The sequence below is a fragment of the Seriola lalandi genome, unplaced genomic scaffold (genome assembly GCF_002814215.2).
Source record: "Seriola lalandi dorsalis isolate HSWRI2012SDOR001 ecotype SW California unplaced genomic scaffold, Sedor1 jcf7180002054572, whole genome shotgun sequence".
In the NCBI taxonomy this organism is placed as follows: Eukaryota; Metazoa; Chordata; class Actinopteri; order Carangiformes; family Carangidae; genus Seriola; species Seriola lalandi.
This window is the reverse complement of record NW_019525125.1, coordinates 827,437-849,217: the sequence shown is the minus strand read 5'-3', so window position 1 is coordinate 849,217 and position 21,781 is coordinate 827,437. Positions and strand designations below refer to the sequence as shown.

At 37.7% G+C, this 21,781-nt stretch overlaps 2 protein-coding genes across 2 annotated transcripts; both read right to left on the bottom strand.

Moving 5' to 3' along the window:
* Nucleotides 1-636: 636 nt before the first annotated feature.
* nipsnap1 (nipsnap homolog 1 (C. elegans)) lies at nucleotides 637-7,779 on the bottom strand. The gene is made up of 10 exons (XM_023417093.2): nucleotides 7,611-7,779; nucleotides 5,810-5,937; nucleotides 5,113-5,158; nucleotides 4,624-4,718; nucleotides 4,170-4,240; nucleotides 3,805-3,945; nucleotides 2,886-2,917; nucleotides 2,675-2,769; nucleotides 2,281-2,364; nucleotides 637-1,301 (listed from the first exon to the last, which is right to left on the bottom strand). The coding sequence occupies exons 1-10, from the start codon at nucleotides 7,685-7,687 to the stop codon at nucleotides 1,237-1,239; spliced, it is 834 nt and encodes a 277-aa protein (XP_023272861.1). The 5' UTR covers nucleotides 7,688-7,779; the 3' UTR covers nucleotides 637-1,236.
* Nucleotides 7,780-9,092: 1,313 nt separating this feature from the next.
* On the bottom strand, nucleotides 9,093-20,217 carry lrrc74b (leucine rich repeat containing 74B). The gene is made up of 12 exons (XM_087176863.1): nucleotides 20,164-20,217; nucleotides 19,974-20,074; nucleotides 19,048-19,237; nucleotides 18,282-18,424; nucleotides 16,001-16,133; nucleotides 14,018-14,227; nucleotides 12,657-12,659; nucleotides 11,993-12,102; nucleotides 10,824-10,939; nucleotides 10,445-10,523; nucleotides 9,542-9,637; nucleotides 9,093-9,450 (listed from the first exon to the last, which is right to left on the bottom strand). The coding sequence occupies exons 2-12, from the start codon at nucleotides 20,070-20,072 to the stop codon at nucleotides 9,334-9,336; spliced, it is 1,296 nt and encodes a 431-aa protein (XP_087032989.1). The 5' UTR covers nucleotides 20,073-20,074; nucleotides 20,164-20,217; the 3' UTR covers nucleotides 9,093-9,333.
* Nucleotides 20,218-21,781: the final 1,564 nt, after the last annotated feature.

The following is a 21,781-nucleotide window of genomic DNA, read 5'->3' as shown; positions in this document are numbered from 1 at the left end:
CCTTAGAGATGGTTTGAGGAGTGGAAGAACTTGACTGGCCTCTGACCTCAAATACATTCAGGATGAATTTAAAAGCCGACTGTGAGCCAGTCCTTATCACCCGGCATTAGTGGCCGACCTCACAAATGCTCTAGTGGCTGAGTGGGAGAAAATCCCTGCAGCCTGGTTCCAAAATCTATTGGAAATCTTTCAAAGAAGAGTGAAAGAGTGGGGGCTGTTATAGCAGCAGATTATTAGGTGTAATTATCAGATGCCCACCATATAGTCTCACCGTACAAGACAGACATAATAAATATGTTGGAGTAATTCCTGATTTGTATATTTTGATTAAGACAAGAGTCTTTTCATTGATGGACTCATGGACTTACCATAACCTTCCCCAACACCAACAAATCAGTCAAATCAACATCCTTAGTTTTTTTATGTCCATTTTTATCTGGCATTTTTTCAATTCAACCACTTCTCAGTAATTTTTTTAATTAGCTTTAATGTCTCTTGTGGAAATGAGAATACCAGGCTCTAGCCATTTAAAATGTAGAGGACTACAACTGCAACTCCCAAGATCCAGTTTCCCTATTCAAACATTTTTTTTCTGTGTAACACTGATGCTGCATTTACAATACGTACAAGGCTACATATTTGTCAACTTTTATTTTGAAAAGATTGGCCACTTCATACTAGGAGGCGCACATATGCTCCATGTAGGCTTCACACATCTTAATCCAAAGTGTAATCAGTGAAATGGTCAGATACTTAATTGATTAAGGTAGTCTGACAAGTTTTATTTGATCAACCATGCATTTCACAGTCACAGTTATGAAGCTGTGTGTGATCTCATTCAATGCGATTCATATACAATCATAGAAATGCAAGCATAAAATACTAGAGACTATTCTTTCATTGTGAAAAACAAATGCAGGATCCGTTCACAATTCATGCTAAAAAGCTCTACACAATCAGAACCTACATTGCACTCGCATTTTCCATAAACAGTCAAAAAGTGTATTTAATCGGTTTAGTTTGTCATTCCTTTTTCCACATATTTGACCTAAACTTCTGACAATGTTGTGAAAATATAAAATCAGAAAATGTAGTTGTTCACATACGTGGTAGTTACACAGATAATCCAGCAGACAACAAGAAATACAATCAGTAAGACCAAGATTCATTCCATGTTGCTCTGGCAGTAGATGAACTAGTTTTTGGTCATTTGGTTGTGTGGTGTCACTCATCTTCTCATTGTAATGGTGAACTCTTAGTGGGGATCATTATCCTAGACTCCATGCTTCTGATCAAAGGCACTAAGGACAGACAGAGAGAAACATGTTAAAGAGTCAACATTAAACTCTTTGTTAAAATCACACGAACATACTGAAAATTCCCTTTACAAAAACATACTAATAAATAAAATTATAAAATTCACAAGTTACAACTTCATCCCTTTATGATAAGATTATGAAGCCCTCTCTCAACGTGAAGCAGGGCATCTGGTTTATTTCATTTTTTGACATAGGTCAGTACAGTTATTGTAGAGTTAAATTCATTAATGTATCCATTTATATCAGGTTTACTGCTTTCATGTTTTACAATCCTAGATAAAAACTTTTAATGCAGCTAAAACATTTCACTAACTATAAATGCATCATTATGAGTAGAGAAAAAATAATAAGGAAAAAGCTCCTTTTTAATAAACTTATAATGTAAATATCCCCATGCTTACCTGCTCACTCTGCTGCTGTCATATCCTGTCGCTACAAAATTGCGCTTGCTGAACACATTTTTGTTTAATCCACTTGCACGTTCTGTTCCAAATCAGATCTGCATTGACCTGTGCTGTTCTCTCATCTGTTGCTCATTACACTTCACAAGGAATTGCAGTCATTGCCGTCATTGCCTTGTACTCTGACACGCTTGCCTTCGCATTTCAGAATGAAATCTTAGCTATATTATTTTGTGGCAACCATTTTAACCAACAAAAGTTTACTTTATAAAATACTTTATATATTTATTTATATTCTAAATGTTTTGTTGGGAATATTAAACTCTAAAAATGTCATGATAATTGTAGTAGAACTGCTGTCTCAACTTCAGACACTAACTTGACCTGAACAGCAACAGATTTGTGACAAATATATTACATTATGCAACACGAATGAAAAAACTGTACCGTATAATACACAAATGTACATAAAAGTAATTTAATGCAGCACACAGTAGCTTTGACTTAGTGGTAGATTTTTACTTGGGAGTATTTGAGTGGGCAGAGTGCATCTCTCCTACCTGTATAATACACATTTACATCCCATCCCTCCTTCAGCCAGGCAGAGTTTCTCGTCTCCTCCCGGGACTGGAGGCTTTCATAAGCTGTAAATAAAAAAACACATCAAACCACATGCAGTACATCACATTAAATATGGATGAGTTTATATCACTCCAGTAAAACACTCTGCTTCACTGTGGATGCAAAAATGACCTAATAGGTTAATCTCAGTGAGCAGAGCCAGAGAAACTGTAATTCTAAGTATTATTTAACCGTTACTGAAAGTTACAGCACTTAAACAGGTTAGCAAGTTGTATTATTCTAAAGGCTTGATTAGAACATTCAATTTTATGGCCTAATGTAAACCTACTTCATTTCAAAATCAACATGCACAATACATGTGTGTATACTCACCCCACAAGTGATGAACGACATACAGGTCACCGATCTGTGAGAAGAACCCGCCCACTGCCTCGCTGTTCTCCTGTCTGTATGTGATTGCCCTCGCCCTGTTGTGAGACATGTCATTTTCAGGGTGTAATAATAACCCAGACACTTTTAACACTTGATACTTACACTGGAAAATGTTCAGGAAACTGTATATTTAAAGTTTGTTAAGCCTTACCAGTGGTTGCCCCATTCAATCATGGTTCCTGGCTGAAACACATGCCAAGAGTTAAACTATTAACATGGTTTAAAACTAATATATCATAGGACATAGCTCATCATACCTTCCCACAGCACAGTTCTTTTACATGTACACACAGACCCTAATCAATAAAAGTGATTCAACACAGTCAAACCGGTACAACAGCAAATTTCTATCTTGGCTATTTTAAGACAATCTACAAGGAAAACTGGAGCACATAGATTTTAATCAGAGCCATGTCATGAACCACCTCATTAGTTATTCTCCATTTGTGAAAAATCACTCCTCAATACAATGAGACATTTATGAATAAGTGTAAATAACACAGGCAGTATTGGAAGGGCAAATATTAAAATGGACAAGATGTGAAATATGAGTATGATTGTACACAACACAATAGGTAACCTGGTTAATATGCACTGCAATGATGCAGTGAAAATGTGTCCTGTCAGTAGCTGATATAATCTGTAAGTGTTGTGTGTAAGTAAAGAGAGACAATAATTGCATCATTCATTCAAATCAAACAAGTATCCTAAAAGTATAAAATGTTGAAATGCCAAAGCTGCAGCATCCATTTGGAGTGTTACCTCAATAGGCTCAAAAATCCAAGCTGTTGTAAAAGAAAAGGTGAGCCCTACACTTTCATACTAATATTAACAATAGTGGCTCTTGAATATACAGTAGACAGTATGGTTCCCACAGTCAATTGATGTGGAAGCTGCCATGCAAAACAAAATGCTATATAATGTGATAAATTGATTTTTAAAAAAAAGAAAAAGAAAAAGAAAGTAACAGAGCTAATTGAAAGTACCTGCACTGTACAGCTCAAAAATATATGGAATGTTTAAGTACCTAAAAGTCATGCAAATTTTATATGTGTAATATAGGCAGGTACCTTGAGGTAATAGGTGCGCATTTCATAAAGGTTTGGTCCTTGTCTGGGCAGGGGCTCATTCCAAAAACTAAACTCCAGAAGAAGCTGGTTCCGCCTTGAAATCAACATTTTCGCTCTCTCTTTGCGAAACTCTAAATACTCCTGAGGAAAGATGAAGATGTTTTCAATGAAACAAAGGAATATACAAAGATATGCTATTGATTACTTTACTTTTACTTTATTACTTACTTTTCTACTACAATTTTGTAAAGTCAAGATAAAACTAAAATCAGTTTAAGTTGCACTTTAAATATCAGCTTCTTTTTTTTTTTTAGCATCTCTGCAATGAATGTCCTGTTGTGTAACAAAAGGGGTTTGCAGCAAACCTTGTTATTGTTCAGCTTCTTCAAACATTCAGTCAAGGCTGGGTATCCTCCTTTGTATCGCCATAGATGCACTGCAGAAACAGAACAGCAGATGTCACTGCAACACTGTGTGAGGACTGATGCCACCCACGCAACCAGCAGATACAGTACCTCCATCACTGTGTGATCACTTTTTCACTGCCACTGAATGCACTAAAATGTATATTATCCACTGTAAACTATCATATGTAGAAGGGGAAGTGGTGGCAGTGAGTCATCACTGTGTGTTTGTGTGTCTCTACATTTTTCTGTGATGCTCTGCCAAACAATTTACAGCTGAACTGCAGCCATTGATATAAAGTGTCCATGAGGCCTTGATACAGATAAATACAGATACAAAAATGACAGGGACTGTGATCAATAAAAGGTGAAACTTGTTGCCATCTTTTCTGTTTAGTGTTACACTGCTGCTTACCAGCTTGATCCTGTTCTCCGTACCAGGTGTTCCAGCTCCCGACCACCTCACATGGGAAGTCCTGGTCCTGATGGAGCCTGTGTTGCACCTCTGCCCTATTGTCAGCATAAAATACATAAATACAAACTCTTCACATGGACACACATGCACAGACTCTGAATGTGCATGCAGTTATGATAGACTGTCACTTCACCATGATGGCCAACTAGAGGGCACTCACACTGCATAAAGTCTACAATTATCCAAATTTCTATTATACCCCAAAACATTATTCTTATTACCTTATTTTTATGCTAAATTAATCTTATGATTCTGCAAGAATACCATTACAATGGAATAAAGACCGTGTTGTTGATGGTGGAAACCCTAAACTTGTATCATCATCAAAATCTAATTAGTTGGTCCCAATAATTCAAGCAAAGGACTGAAAACATAACTTGATTGGTGGAGGTAATGCAGGGAACCTTTTAAAGAAGTAAACATACTCACTCTAGACTGTTGTAAGCATCCAGGCACTCTGGTTTGACGTTGTGAACTAAAATATAAAGAAGGAGAGCCAGACTTATCAGAAATGGGTGTTTTTTAAAATACAAGCAACAATCAAATTCTTCAACAAAGCAATTTCACACTCCAATTCAGCAAAGACTTCTATATATAAAGATGACTCGCTTTCAATAGGTTATAGGCTACGGCTGATAGATTGTTCAAATTGAAATCCCTACATGGTGTGATGTACGCCACAAAAAAGATCAAAGCCTGGGGAGAATGAGAGATTTCAAAAGACAGACACAGTTATCACCACAGACTAAAAAGAAAACCAGACAAATTGTTTGGATGTTGCTTATAAAACTTTACAGACTTGATACCTCATACTATTATAGTATAACTTGTTGCTGCCTGTATGAGATGCATGTATAATAAATAAGTTGTTGTGGCGCAATTCTGTGCTTGTTTTTCTTGTTACTCTTCATTTTCTAAGGTTGCTGAGGCCAGTGTGGATTGAATTTAATTAGCATGATTTATTTTGCCATTTTCTGCAGAGACAAATGGATGATAAACAGTTGAGACTTGAAACAGCAACCATTTCATTACAATATGATGTAAATGTATCAGATTCACTTGTGTAACCCCATGCTTGAAGAAAATAAAGCCCCATTTGCAAGTAAGTAAAAGGTCTTATGCCTACATTGAATTTTATACAGGTTGCTGGTCTCTTTCTTTGACAGCAGGTTGGAGTGGGCATCTTTCCTGGCATCGACTGTGTGCACAAATAGGGAACGAAACCAGCCTTTGTCACCGTTCTCTGAAAACCTCCTACACAGAAACAAGATGAAAGTTTCACAAAGACTCAAATGAACAATATAGTACAGAGAAGTTGTCGTTATAAAGAAGAAAAACTTTAAAGGAACATGAAGATGTGCGTGACATATGGGCTAAAAGATAGTCATGCTAATATCCTTTGATATTAAAAACATGCATACTGTATGAGTGAGTGGGCTGAACACTGTAGCTTGTGTCTTTGGCATACAACTTCTTTTCACCCACTCTGGAGTGAATAAAAAGGGGAATTTCATCTACTTTATGAACTACTGTTACAATCTAAGAGTCTCCAATCAGTACATGAACATGAGTAACTGTCTCAGAGCAGAGAAATGAGACTTATATATGTCATATGTTCAGGCTGTACTTTCTAGAGCAATTTCAAGGACAGCATGATGTAGAAGACTATAATACTAATACCATTATATTAAAGTAAAAGTGAATTATCAATAACTCAAAATCACATAAAAGTGCCAAAAATATTACTGGTATTTAAATAAGTTACATATAGGTCATCTTTCCAAAATGTGAGTGTAAAACTTGAAAAAAGAAATACATAAAGAGACATAAAAACTTACAATTGAATACAAAAATGGACAACTAAAATTTTCCTACCACACTGGCTACAAAAAATATATATGTTCCATCACAGTGTTAAACAGAGATCCCCGATTCAGCTGGACATGTAATCCAAGGCCATTTTACTGACTTTCATTATCATAACTGATCATTTTGAAACAATGTCCATGTCAACATTAACCTCCATTTCAGGATTTTTCACAGGATTTGAACCAAGAACAGCCCAAGGAGAACAGTTGGTATATGCCCACTTATGGATTAGGGAGCTATATTGTGCATATGTTTACTTATATGCAGGACTTTCAAGGCCGTCTGTTAATTCACAAACACTTTCTAAGCCTTTGTTTTATTATTCTAAAATCCACAAACTTTCAAGGTCAGTGGGACGTCTCTTTTGATAACCCCATGGGCCAATGGCTTTAATTGGGAACTATAATTAGAAATGAATTTCCCATGGCACCCTCCCAAAAATAACAACGTTATATTATTAAAAGGAAGCCAAGAACTTATTTTTGAACACGATCAGCCACAGAGAAAATGCATACAATGTGGAGGTACAGATAAATTGTTAACAATGGGTAGTTGCATCTAGTTCAGTTTTACAGGACAAAGTTCAAAGGTCCTGCAAATGATTGAAGCACATTGAGAAGAATGCCTTGTTGTTGTGTAAATAGTGACCTTGTTTTCTGACGTAAAGGTACAACACAATGTAATATACATACCCATTGAGGCACCTTAGCATTTAGCCAATATCATTAGCAAAATGTGTTACACTTGAGTCAAGAAATTAAATATATAAAGTCACACAGTTGACAAAATGCTGAGGGGAAACAAGACGACGGTTAGGAAGCGGTTACAGCAGTTTGGTTTAACGTAAAGTTAGCTGGCTAACGTAAAGCAAACAGAAAAGTTACATTACGTTTCATTTTGCGGGTTAAATTTCAAAAGCTAACTAACTTTAAATTACAGATAGTTCCCGAATTGAATTGAATTAAATACACTCTTGGCAAAATCACTCAACGAAGCTTCCAGATAACACATTTTAATAAATGCTTAGCTAATGGTACATTTAGAAATAAATTAATTACCTGGTTGCCTGGTGCAGATTCACAGAATACCTGTACAACATCTGTCCTTTAGACCACACTGAAGTAGACGTCGCCATGTTGATCTGCAAGTAAAAACTTCTCTTGACACGTAAACACACTGGTCTGGTTAATGTTTACCTCCGTGTTAGTGATGCTTTGGCGTGTTTAATCCAGTTAAAAGTGGGTTAGCTTTAGCCCGCCGGAGATTTAAAAATGCGCGTGACTGAGTGACGCAGTACGTATTGATCAATACGCACAATCGATCAGACCTGAATAGTTGAGCGTGCTTTTCCCTTTTCCATCATAATGAGAAACTTGACAAGAATTAGATCTGTTTAAAGACTTTTAGATCCTTTACTTAAACCATCAATGTCCTGGCTGATTAAATTTTATGTATAGGATACTGTTTCAGTGGGTTGATTTATAGCTTTACATATCCTATATACAACTCAATGTTGTTGTTTTATGTGGTTTTTGTATATTTTGCAACTGTTTTGAAACTTTTTATGGCATATTCATTAATATAATAATAATAATAGAAGAAGAAGAAGATGAAGCAGAAGAAGAAGAAGAATACAATGAAACTATTTAAAATCATTACACACAGCAAAAATACCTTTATTCAACATTTTACTAAAAGTTTAGTCATTTATTGTCATAGAAGTAAAGTATTACAACAAAATGTAGGCCTACCTTATCAGAAGTGAAAGAACTCATTATATGATAAAGTGATTGTTTGTTATTATTGTAAAATGTATTGTTATATCTAACTACAGTTGAGTGCAGGTGGTCCAGTTGTTGAATTGTTGTTTGTTTTTGTGTTTTTATTCGTAATGGAAAATCTTAAACTCTCTCTCTACAAAGGAACTACAACTACAGCTATTCTTCCTTTCCTCATTTAGTTACAGAAAATATAAAACTCAAGTAAAGTACATTAAGTACCTCAACATCGTATTTAAAAAGAGTATTAAAAACAATAGTTTAGCTACTTTCCATCCCTGCATTTAAAGATAACATAGGCCTGGCTAATGTAAGTGATATTACCAGATATTCTTAATATTTTTATAGATAATATAAAATAAAATGACTGGGTTGGCGATCTTCTTTGGGTGTGTGTGGGAGGGACACATCTCCAAATGACTGCTTACTGTATCTGACACTATTTGAGTTGTCCTGCTGCAGTAAACAGGTCTCTTATCTAATAGTGACCCATTCTTTCAAATATGGTTTCTCTATTAGACTAGTCATGCAGTACTTAAATCCTTTTTGTGCAACCCACTTTCAGTTCTTTTCATACACAATGCAGTGCTCTCTGATCCTCTCCGTCATTCTACCCACTGACATTATATAACATCAAATCAGATCATACCTAAAAAGAATCAAACTCAATACCTGTACCTGTGTTCAATAGCTTTAACAACACTATATTGCTAATGGCACACAAGCTGTTTATGTAGCGTTTCTTTTAGAAAATGAACAAACTACCTCGGAAATATCTTTATTTTCATTTAACATTGAACCAGTTTTATATATTCAAAATGCATTTTATTCAGAAGGATATGCTTTCGTGGATCTTTTTACAGAAATGACAGCTTTTTAAAAGATGATATCCTTGCAGGCATCCGTCCTTTGCTTCATCTGTTGATGAAAACGTCCACAGAGCTTTGACAAGACTCCTTCCATCTCTTCTGGCATAAAAGTACAGCAATTACAGTAACGATTTTCAAGCTTTTGCTTTTCTAAATGTGCCAATTCTGCCCCCATGGTTTATTGTAAGCGCAGGGAATATTTCTTTCACTTTTGTATACAAGTCCTCAAAATCCTGGTTCACCGGGATGCCCTAGAAAGAGTGACACACAGAGTAGCTACTGGATAAGTTTTCATGCAGAAAGAAATTCTTACAAAGGTGAAATACAGTATATGTGACTTACAGCAAAGTTTAATGCTTCCATGGCTGAATCTGGGTTTTCCTGTATAGACTTGAGGATACCATAGCACCCAGCACTGAGGATGGGGTTCCTGCCCATCTGGTCAAAGACAAACATTATAAATGTAAGAATATACCAATAATGTCACAGCAGAGAAAGAGGGTCTTTATTGTGTTGTTGGTTATGCATCTGATGAAATATACTGTTAAGGCTACTATGGCTTTTAAAAATAGATCTTCATTCTTTGCAGCTTTCTTGAAAATAATTCCTCTATTTGGTGTAGCAAATTATAAAGGAATAGTTCAACATTTTTCTGTGTCTGTCCACTGATAGCTTCATATTAATGGTAAAGACATGAAAGGGAGTGGTATAATTCTTCTCATCTAACACTCAAATTTCCCAAAATGTAGAACATTTTTTTTTTTTTAGACTTTTGGCTCATCACCACATTAGTGTAATTTATTGTGTACTCTCCACATAAAATAAACCAAAACAATTGTTTTAAGAAGACTATATGGAGAGGAAAAGAACAGTTGCAATAATTAGATGCCTCTAAATGCAAATACAAATTAAACTGTGTCTTTGAACCTTGAAACTTTAAACTAGCTGATCTCATTTTTACATCATGAACTTCCCAGTTGAACCTTCTCATAGTAAGATTTTTGGACCTGCATATGCAATCAAACACCCAAACTCCATTTTCAACTCAGGTGAGCACAAGAAAATCAATATCTAATGCTCAGGCTGTAACTTAATTTAGTGTCTTCTCCAGTTGAGATGAGCCCCTGAGACGCTTTGGTGTTGACATTAAAACAAAGTACAGTGATCCATTTATTTATCCCATTTTATCCACTGATGCCCCCCTTTGCTTTTTTAGCTAGAACCAATCTCTTTTCGACAGCTTACATTCAGGGATTTGATTGTCTTGTTTACTCTGAGGCCCATGGTGAGGCGGATGGCTCCTTCAGGGGGTATTCGGTTGTTACTGTGGCAAGAAACAAATGCAGAAAACAAAACAAAAAAAAACCAAAATGTGTGTTGGAGTGTGAGGGAAGCAATCATAAAGTGTTATTTTTTAAATGGCATTATTCATCCATGGAGCACAAATGTCTGGAAATTTGTGAGGCGAGATTTATTTTGCTTGAGAAGTTAAACGAGATGTCATTTGCTCTCATTCATGACTTAAGATTTAATTATCTAATGTGAAGTTGCTGCCTCCGCCTCTTATAACTCAGTTACTGAGACTAATCTGATTATCAGATACCAAGTTAACAAAGGCTCATACCTCATATTGAGCTCCTCCAAAATGTTGTTCTCTTTCAGAGCCTGTCCTAAAGCAATGGCTCCTTCTTTACTAAAGCCATTAAATGACAAATCCACTGTTCTGAGTGAAATGTGTCCCTATAAAAACAGAAAAGAATTTGATAAATGGAGATTTAAACAAATGAAAATTCTCTATTAAGATTAACTAAAGAGCCAAAGACACACTTTAATTTAAAGTGAGCATCTCAGGACATTAATCACTCAAACCTGTCAATGCATCTTAGAGACAGGCTCCTCTTGACCATCTTGATTATTCATATATGGAAAGAAAAAAAAGGCTGATACACTTTCCTGCCCTTCCTGTGGTGAGAAGCTTGATGAATACAAGACCAGGGAGCTGTTTCAAACTGTAGTTTGAGCATGTTAGCCAGGTTATATCATTCTACACCAAGCTGCATTACTGGATCATCATATACTGTACGAGCTCTGTTTATACTTACAAACCAGCATCCCCACAAGGCATCATGATGTTGACGCTTTCACTAATGTTGCTGTGGGAAATCTCGATGGATAATCCAAAACTCTTTGCCAATTCACCTTTCAATAGAAAATACCTTATGTTATGTACAGTATATGGCCAGAGGTGTGTGGACATGGCTGTCCACCTATCTAGCTGCTTTTAGGTACTTTCGTCTGGCGCTGTTTTTCACGGCCCCTTAGTTTCAATCAAGGAATTCTTAAAACTACAGCATGCAAGCTTAATTTAGTCAATAGCAGACTTCCAACTTTACGGCACCTTTGGGATGAACTGGAATGCTGACTGCGAGCCAGGCCTTATCGGCCAACATCGCTGTTGGACCTCAGTGATGCTATTGTGGCCAAATTTAAGAGAGGAGTTTTAGTAATTTTAGTTTGAGTATGAGTTGAGACTGTTAATGCTGAAAGTTTTAGTATGAGATGTTTAACAATCACATGTGGTTGTCAAAACAAATTCAGTTTTAAAAGTGTTATATTCGGTGTGTCAATCTGACATGAGCAATGTTTTTTTGATTCTTTCTTTGTGAATATTGAAGAGCAAAAAACAAAAAGTATCCTGGTCTGATCTTTCTCTGTATTACATAGATCTTCTTTTGTCTTACATGAGTTCAAAAACTAATATATTGTTCAAACACTGATTTCTAGGAGCATTACCCCGAGGCCATTGGCTAACATCACAGCTCCTCTCCCTCTAATGCCGTTCCAGGCCAGACTTAATGATCTCAACCCCGTGTTCTCTGACAGAGAGTCTCCGAGGATTTGCCCTTAGGAGTGAGAGAAAGAAATAAGAAAACTTATTGGCAAACTTATCAATGACAAAATTAAATCTCAATTTAAAAAAGTTTTTATCATTGCATATTGATCATTTGTAAAAAACCAAGAATGTCAAATTTCCCCCAAAATGGCAATAGTATAGTATAGTATAAGCATTGTTATATTCAGTGTTAATCATTGTTTAAATATTTTAGTGGTAAGAAAGCGTACCTGGAAGTGCTTTTTAAAGTCAATCACAAAAATAACCACTTCTGTGCTCTTTAGGTGCCAGTTATCATATCTGCAGTAAATTCCACTGAGATGGCGTGATTGTGTGTTTCATGGCATAAAAGTACTAGTGAGTGAGGACCATAGAGGCTGAGACCTTAGAGAAAAAGATCCCCATCATCATCTCAAACCACTTTATCACAGGGATAAGACAGTGCATGGCACTCAGTGGCTCATAATCACTGAAAAAGACGCTCTTACTGTGCTTGGCTGAAAAAGCAATAACATCATAGCATGAATGTCAGAGTGTTTGAGTGGTATACTTTCTCTCAGGGACCTGCTATATGGAAGAGTGCTCTCAAATCGCACAAGGATGTCCTTTGATATTTCAGCAGGGGAGAAAACAGAATTGAATATGTGGGGATGAATCATAGCCGCGCGCATGGCAATGAGACATGGTGTTGTCCCCTTTCCTACAGAAAGATTTATTTTCAATTACCTACATCAGATGCTCAGTGTATCCTGGTCTGCCATTCTTCCGCAAGGTGCCTGTCAGAAAGCTCATCCGCATGATAATTGAAAGAGGTTTTAATGAAGGCGAAATGTTCTTGACCTTTGAATGCCACAGTCTGCTGCTGTCTGCTGTCCTGCAACTGCTTAGAGATAAGGCTACATCATCACAGCAAACTCTTAGTGGGTTTTATGAGAATGGATTTCCAAAGAAAATCCTATAATAGTCGATACCAGTAATTGCATACAGTCATAATGTTAAATGAATCTGCACTCCTCACAGTTATTGGTCAGTTTAAAGGGATTTATTGTATATTCAATAATGATTTAATAAGGCAGAAAAACAGCACTTTATATTCACCTATACAGCTGCTTTCAACAACTACTGCTACTATGTGTGAACAAAAGAACATTTAAGTTAATTAAAAGATTCTGCTGGGCTGAAATGTGCTGTTTTTTAACTTCAGTAGATGGAGAATTTATGAATTATGTCCAAGTGAAAAATATTTAAGAATAATTGCAGTATCCTGAGATCATAACAGAAACGACTTTATATACAGACTTATACTATATGGCCAAAGGTATGTGAACTTTATTACTGTATGCATATCTGTCCATATATTTTGGTGTACTTTTGTTCTGATGCTGTTAAGGCAAATCTTAAAAACAGTCTTGAAGTTTTAAAGCGGGACCCCTGACCTCCAACGCCTTCAGGATGAACTGCAGCCGAGCTGAAACCAGAGGTGGTGGAGGGCCTTTAAACGGCACTAGAGCTGCACAACAACATGTCCACATGCTTTGTTCAGCTGTCCATATACTTTTGGTCACATAGTTTATACGTCAGAATGCAGTTTTTTGTTATCTTTTTTGGCACAAATCAACAACAAAAAAATCTGTCTGAGAGAGAGACAGCTCTGCCTAAAGAAACTGGACCCATTGACGCCTCATTACTCACACCTCTTCTAATGTTGTTTGCTATTTATTGATGCCGCATGTAATTTTTGGGTCCTGAAGTTCAGTTATCTGGTGCTGCTGATGGGAAAAAGTTTTGAAAATATGTAACCACGGTGCAAACCTTCAATATCAACCCAATAAAAATGGCAGCCATGGGTACTGTTTCATTCTTTGAAAGGGTAGAGCCTCACAGAAAGTATGAGACCTTTTACTGTGTATATCTAATTGATTTGCTACCTGCACGCTCTCCCAGAGCATTGTGGCTGATGTCGAGGTGCTGCAGCCTGGTGTTGGTGATGAGAGCTGGGCCGAGGTGTTCGGCAGACCGGTCTGTGAAATGGTTTCCCGACAGATTCAGGCTCACCAGGGTGCTGTTCTCCTTAAGCATCCCAGCTATGGCTCTGGCCCCGTAATCCCCAAGATTGTTGTCGGATAGGTCCACCTCTGGGATTGACATACAAACATACGCGGGTCAAATGTCATGTATGGTGGAGAGAGGACAGTCAAAAAACCCATTATGTGTCAGGAAAAGCTGATGTATTTTCCATGATCTCATTCTACTGTAAATCAGTTGAGGAACATGTGCTGGTAGTCTGACAACTCCTGAAAAGAAACATCCAAAATGAATCCCATCCCTTTCTTCAATTTAAGGTTCAGCATTATCAAAAGGCTCTGGATATTGTCAGACATACTTCTCACTCATCACTTCTTCTTTGAGGAAATGCCCTTGGGGAAGAAATATAGAAAACTTCATTTGAATTCTAGACCAGTTCAAAAGATGTTTTACTCTTTAATTGCAAACCAAAGGTCACACCTGCCATTTTTAGCTGCGCTGTTAGCGTGTCTCTGTAGCGATATCAGCCTGTCAGTCGCTCCATCACTTTGGTCCAGGCTTAAATACCTCAACAGCTATTGCATGGATTGCCATGACGTGTTGTATGGACGTTCATGGTCCCTTGAGGATGAATCTACTGACTTTGGCGATCCTCTGACCTTTTCTTCAAATGCCACCAGCAGGTTGGTATTTTTGGCTTTTGCTGAAATAATGTGATAATTGCATTGCTCCCAAATGACAAATCCTATTGATTTTGGTGATTCCCTGAGTTTTCCACCACGTGGTTGACATTTGTGGGTGTGAATGAAATGTTTCTATTAGACCAGTGGTTCCCAACCTTTTCCAAGTCATGGCCCACTTGAAAATCTCAAAAATGTTTGTGGCCCACATCTGACCCGATAAACAACACGGACGCTAAATAATACATTCTCAGAGCACTTTTTATTCTAATGATGATCAAATATTCAGGATTGAACTGAAAGCAAGGAAAGCTCAATTTTTCTTTTTTGTTTAACGGGGAAGAGATCACTTCTGTCTCTTGACTCTCTTTCTTATTAATTCATCCTGTTGCTAACAGCTAACCATTTTGATACTCCAGTTTTTGCCAAGGATGTAATCCTTTTATCGCAGAATCAGACTGAGATAGCAAACAAGTGGTACGCCCAGCGACAAAATAAAGGTTCCCATGATTGGTTTATCAGATCATAATGTAATAATCTTAATTTGAGGAAAAAAGAGCAACGTAAGGTTTGTTTTCAATGTTTTCTTCGTTTTAAAACATTTTTTTATAATTACATCTTTTCACCAAAATTGTACTGTTTTGCAAATGATTTGTCGGCCCACTTGTAATACCTTCGCGGCCCACCAGTGGGCCCAAACCCACAAGTTGGGAACCACTGTATTAGACCATCAGATAAATTGTCATGCAATCTGGAAAAGACATTATCGTCTGACAACTTTTGTTGTAATTCTCATAATGTTATCTAATCTTTTTATTTTATTGTGTAATTGTTCATTTAAAATTAAATTCAGTGTTTGCTAATGTCTACATTGGCAACTAATTTGTTATACTGGATATTCCTAAAGTTGGATTACTCCTGAAAGTTGAATAGTGGTGCATGATGGAAAAGCCTGCATGACTCACAGGAGTCATTCTCCTTAGATTGCCCCATAGGTTCCTGAACTGCACATATGACTGACATTTAAAAAATATTAAACAGGGACCCAGATGTTAAATCGTGTGCTGTGGCATATAATTGAGGTGAGTGTGGCTCATGAGTGGGAGTGCAGGTGGCTCTTTTGCAAGAGAGAGGTGAGACAGAGTAAGGGAAAAGGAAAAGGAAGAAAAAATGTGTGCATGCTTGAGAGTCCAGTGAAATCACCTGTAATGTAACAATTTTCCTTCAACATCTTGGCCATAGCAGCTCCGCCCATTCCTTCCATCCAATTATCTCGCAGGTTCAGCCTCAGTATTGAAGTGTTGGTTACCAGGGGAACCGCCAGTGCTTTGGTGCCCTGCAAACACACAACCAATGCCTTTCCTCAAAGTGAAATTCTTCTGTTCGTTCACTGCAGCATGTTTTCTTATCTGTATTCCAGTTAAAAGAGTAGATGTACTGATGCAGGTGGGCAGAGAGAAAGACAGGGAGAGAGGAATATCAAACCTGTGTGAGACAAATGAAGCAGAAGGGGAGCCGTGTGGAGGCGTGGGTCAGAAATGAAGCTCGCAGAACATGAAAATTATAGTTTCCAGCACGGCTAATGAGAAAGTTGAGCGTGTGAAGCCTTATGCTAACTTGATCTTTAGAAAAAGGAGAGCAGAAACAACCCCCATCAGAGGATGGTGTGTTTAAATGCACGTAGAGTATCTTTCTGTATGATTTGAGAAGCCTATCATTCTGCAAAACATTAAATAAATAACCTTTTTGCTGCTGCACTTAGTTTCTTTACTACCCTTTATGATTGACAGATGAAGATTTATTCAAAATCCAATTTAATCCGCCTGAATAATGTTACTGAGGCCAAAACCCTGGGAAATGGCTTGTTAAGGAATGGATTTACTTTTTACAACTTTAATTTACAGCGTCATGGACCAGTGAAAGTCTGTAAAAATGTCAAACTGTGTTGCTAAGAGCTCCAGGCAATGGATTTTTCTCATTTGCAGAGGACGTACTCTCCTGTCAGTCACAGATGTACAACTGCAGAGCAATTTTAAATTGATTAACTGTTAAAAATGTGTTTGTTACTGACATGTGGGTTAAAATTAGCTAAAGTAACTGTAGAAATGTACTAGATATATGTTTTTTCTGGAATATATGACTTAAATGTAACGTGTAAACCTGCCAAAAGCCTCTTTGATTATTGTCTTTGTAGATCTGTATCTGTGTACACCCATCACACACAAAATCAAGCTAGTTTTAGTGTTGTGGTTGATCAATGTCTATATATTGATGTTTATATATATATATATATGTAGACTGCATAAGTCTAGCCCATTATATAGATCTTACCAGTACACATTCAAGTGGAGAGTCCTTCACCTCTTCAAAGAGAGTGGTGGCTGCTTGTATTGATTTATACTCAGAGAGAGCTCATTATGCAGATCTAAATTCTCATTTACATCTGGGGGAATGTTCTTTGTTCTTGTTTTTGTTCCTAAATGAAAGCAAATCCTTTTCACCTTTTTGCCCCATGTAAACATAGCTTTATTATATGGTCCTGTTGAGTATCAGCTATAATGGCAATATTGTGTCTACATGTTTTTGTTCTCATATAAACCAATATACAGTATGTATGTGTGTGTGTATATATATATATATATATATATATATATATATATATATGATCTATTTCCTAAGAAAGGATGGAAAACTCCTTCAAGCTCACTTCAAGCTTAACACAGTGCTCCCCAGACTTTCTCATGATCAGTGCAGTCCCCTGGAGGAGAATGTGACTTTGAATTAATGAGTCACTCACTGAACAAAGGTCTTGGGCTGATGTGAAATAGCGTTAGAGTCTAATCTTATTGAACATGTCTAGCATTCACTCATGGACCTTTTAATCGCATGTGGTATGTGAGGACATCTCTACATGGAGGTTCAAACATTTGTGGCTCTTATACAAGAAAGCTGGTTCTGACCCCCCCCCCCCAGGTGAAACTGATCTGATGAGGGGAACAGGTGAATGAAAAAGGAAAAAAGTCTCTTACATGCTGTGAAGCTGAGACAAACAGACAGTCTAGGCAATGTATGAAAATGATTTGGCTTGGATATTTCAATATTTCGTTTTTAATAAAACATTCCCAGTGTTGTTAATATTTTCTTTTGCCTCTTCCCTTGAGAACTGATTGAGATTGATATCTGATTTTTTTTTTTGCCACTTGGGGGCAGCGGAAACAAACTGTAAACACAACATTAATCTGACATCAGGTTTTAACTTGGCTGGAGCAATAATATCATTCATTTGGAGTCATATTGCCTCTCCTTTACCTCTTTGTCAAACACTACTGTCAATCATTTTTTAGATAAACCAGTTTTTCTTCTCAGTAATCAGGTATTATTGTCACTACATGAACAAACTTTCTCCCAAACCTACCTACCCCAATTCCACTTCCCTCTCCTTCTGATAATTTTCATACAGTCCCTAACTTATGATTAAAAGTACCTGAGGCCCAAGTCCATAATGCGCCATGGACAGCTCGCTATCTCTAATGTGCCGCAGGAAGGAAGAGGCAGGCACCACCTGTAACCTTTCACACGCCTCCATGTAGTATGTCTGCCCCGTCGGGTCGTATGCCTCCTCCGTACCTGCAACATAAACAAAGACACTGGCTGGAGTGTGTTTGTCTGGATCGCTCGCTTTCAATATCTTTTTTTGAATAAAAGGGAGAGATGTGGTAGTTTCCCCCGGAGGAGGACCTTTAAAGTGTGATATTGAAAACTCCCTTGTGGCTGATTTCACCCTGTCGAGGGGGGGGGGGGCTCATTCATACCAGATGGTTTTCACTTCTGGTGAAAAAAGAATTGTGACACAAGGACTGAGATGAAATCATTAAGATGCAGAACAGGGTTCTGCATGTGTGGGCGGGCGTGTGGAGGAGTTTCTGTTTTGTTTTGTTTTTTCTTTTTTTCCTTTTTCTGAAATCATTTAGAGAGTAATGATGGGAAAGCAGCAGGGAAAAGATTAACAGATGGGGTGAGTTTTGCCTTATCAATGAATGTTCTCCTCCAGATCAAATTAAAACTCACTATCAAATTACTTTGTAAGCCTAGTGTAAAATGTTATATCAGACAGAAAATAACAGGATGAAATTACTTAAGCCATTTCCCCATTTTTTTTTTCAAAGAGGGAAAATCACACCCACAAAATCTAATAACTTTCCCACCCAATTTATCTCCTATTTTCTATCTAAAATCAACTTTCTCTATACCTTCCAGCTCCAAATCTGTGTCGCAGTCCTTGTCAGAGATCACAAACTCCTCTCCTCCCAGCTCCTCCTCCTCCTCCTCCTCCTCTTTCTCTTCACCCTCTCTTTCACCTCTGTCTAGCACATTCCCATCAGAGCTTGAGCGTTGGTCCTTTGGCCCACGCACGTCGACCTCTGTCCGGCTCGCTCCTCGCTGGGTGGAGAATGAGAAACTAAGACATCGTGACTCGTCAAAGCTGGCTGCTGTTGGCAGTCTGAGTGAGGAGATTTGATGGCTGCGCTCGGTTTGCCAGGAGAATAAAAAAAGCTGATATCTACACTTTGAACAACTGAGTCCATCAGTGTGCATCAACCATTTCAGCTTGTCTCTTTAAGCTATGCTCCTGTCCTTCCAGTCTTTGTAATGACCCCACCCCACCTCACTTTAACCCCTTGAACAAGAACCTGTTTTAGCTGTCTCTCACTCCTTTTATTTGTGATGTGTCACAAGTCAACCATGTCATACATTGTTATTTACAGGACTCAATAGGCTACTCAGAAATACCATTATTTGGCATGTGAGTGATACTGCACATATTCCAGGGCACTAAAAAAAGCCTAATTAAAACAGGTTGTCAGGGTGAGACTCATGTGAGAACAAAGGTCAAAGGAGAGGTCCTAACATAAAAGGAACTAGCAGTTCATTAGCCTGTATTTTTCAAGCCTGTTTCTGCTGAGTGTATATGCTCAGACATACCAGGAGATGAGATGATGTTGAGGTTAAGACCCCCTCTCTAAAACCAAATACACCCTCTGCTGATCTTATTCAGTCTCACAATCCTCAAAAGTTTGCTTCTGAAAAGTTCTGCATTCCTTCACCTGCCTACCTGGTTAATCACACTTCCTTTGCTCAAGAGTTTTGAGACTTGGCTGGACGGTCAGCTTCCTACCTCCCCCAGCTGCAGCTTCTCACTTTCTGTTTCTGCGTCATCGTCTTCCAGCACAGACGGCAGCAGCGTCTCCTTGGCCAACTTCTTCCCATGAACCATGACTTTGACATAGAGGAATGGTGATATTAATACTGAGGAAGATAGATATGTATTTTGTTGCTTTCCTGCATTAATCAGTTTCTAATTTTACCTTCTTTTTTGGTTGTTTGTTTTTAGATCCAACCTGCCGGTAAAATATCTGTGCTGTTGAGTGAAATCACTGCACTGTATTTGACCAGCAGCCAGTGCAGTGTGTGTTCATGCAACCTATCTTGCTCTATAGGGAGGGTCAAACTCTTTGGGCTAATTAGAAAGGCCACAGCCTGACTAACTGACAGCCAGTTACCAATCAGAGTCGTCGTGTAAAGTAAACGTATAAAGTGTACGTTTGCATGGCTTGTTTTGTTGACAGGTTGCCATGGCACCGAGAGGCATCTCTGTACTCTGAGTGCTGACTCTCTGAGCCATGACGACCAGCACTTACAAAGACAGGAAGAGGAGGGGGAAGCATCTGGCTTGTTTGCTGCCACTCTGTTTTTCAGGGCAAAAGCTCTTCATCAACACATAAATCCGACCTTCAAAGTAAAATGCTTTGACCTTAAACAAGTCCTACTGCAGGAATAAACTTTTCCATTCTGACTTACTTCTTCTATAAACAAGAAAAAAAACCCAAACCAAGCAGCTGTGTTGACATATTCTGTAAATGTTTCTCTTTATTTGTAAGTAAATGCAAAGTCCTTGCAGTTGATGCATTAAAATGGAATATCCTCGATCAATTACACAACAAAGGTCATTATAGCAGAGGCTGATTGGATCAGAGTTGTTAATAGCAGCAGCAATATGCAAACACAGAAAAAAAGAAACCCCTCAAGAAAGTTTTGAAGCATCCAAAGCCCGTGTGAGAAAGGCTGGACCTCACGATACAGTCTCACTGACTGACACAGTGCTGGTAAATAGACAGAGCTTTTTTTTTTTTTTTTTTTTAAATATGAACAGGAGACAGAAGATCACCATGCATTTATTTAATGCTGATGTTTTATCCCCATACCTAAAGGATATGAGAGACACCATATAGAATAGGCCTTTTTTTTGTTATTTTTAAATCAAGCAGAATCATAGTGCTCATTTACATAATCAAAATACATTCTTAGAAAAGATCAAAGTGGTACTCTTTATATTTTATACTTTGTCTTTGAATATATATATATATAGAAGCTATATATAGAAGCTATATCTCGTATCAATTGTTTTCCTGTTGCACATTTTACATCACAGACATTTTCTTGACAGCTCTCATTCCAATTAAACTCAACCTGTTTGAACAAATTATACAGAGGAGACATTCATCCAGAATGAGCAACAGTGGGGACAATGGGGACGTGCCCGTTTTCTCCCAGCAGTAAAAACAGTTGACTCAGAAAAGAAACAACAACCAGAAAAACAAATATATTCTCAGCAGATGTTTGGGATGTCACATTGAAACCTGCTAATCATGCTTGACAGCTATCTTTAATTTGAATCAAAGACAAAGAAAGGGAACAAACAAGACTCAAGAAGCTGACAAGAAAAGCCACAGGTTACTGCAGAGAGAGGGTGATCAATAAACAATGGAGCCCCTGCACAAATATATTCAAATTACAACCCTGACTCATTGGAAAGCGGCAAATGACCACAGCAGCAGCTCCCTCGTCTCCGGATGAAAAAACTTCACTGGAACTTGTAACAATAGGACTGAACTGCTGAGATCAAAACTCAAAGCCATGTGGCCA

What these genes read in the sequence shown, in the direction of transcription:
- nipsnap1 (XM_023417093.2), bottom strand. Translation starts at nt 7,687, where the DNA reads ATGGCGACGTCTACTTCAGTGTGGTCTAAAGGACAGATGTTGTACAGG. An exon ending in TGTCGTTCATCACTTGTGGG is followed by an intron (nt 2,365 to 2,674) that starts GTGAGTATACAC and finishes TTTTATTTACAG; the next exon opens with CTTATGAAAGCCTCCAGTCC. An exon ending in TGTAAATGTGTATTATACAG is followed by an intron (nt 1,302 to 2,280) that starts GTAGGAGAGATG and finishes GTCTGTCCTTAG; the next exon opens with TGCCTTTGATCAGAAGCATG.
- lrrc74b (XM_087176863.1), bottom strand. Translation starts at nt 20,072, where the DNA reads ATGGTTCATGGGAAGAAGTTGGCCAAGGAGACGCTGCTGCCGTCTGTG. An exon ending in ATTATGGACTTGGGCCTCAG is followed by an intron (nt 16,134 to 18,281) that starts GTACTTTTAATC and finishes GTGTGTTTGCAG; the next exon opens with GGCACCAAAGCACTGGCGGT. An exon ending in TGGAAGCATTAAACTTTGCT is followed by an intron (nt 9,451 to 9,541) that starts GTAAGTCACATA and finishes CACTCTTTCTAG; the next exon opens with GGCATCCCGGTGAACCAGGA.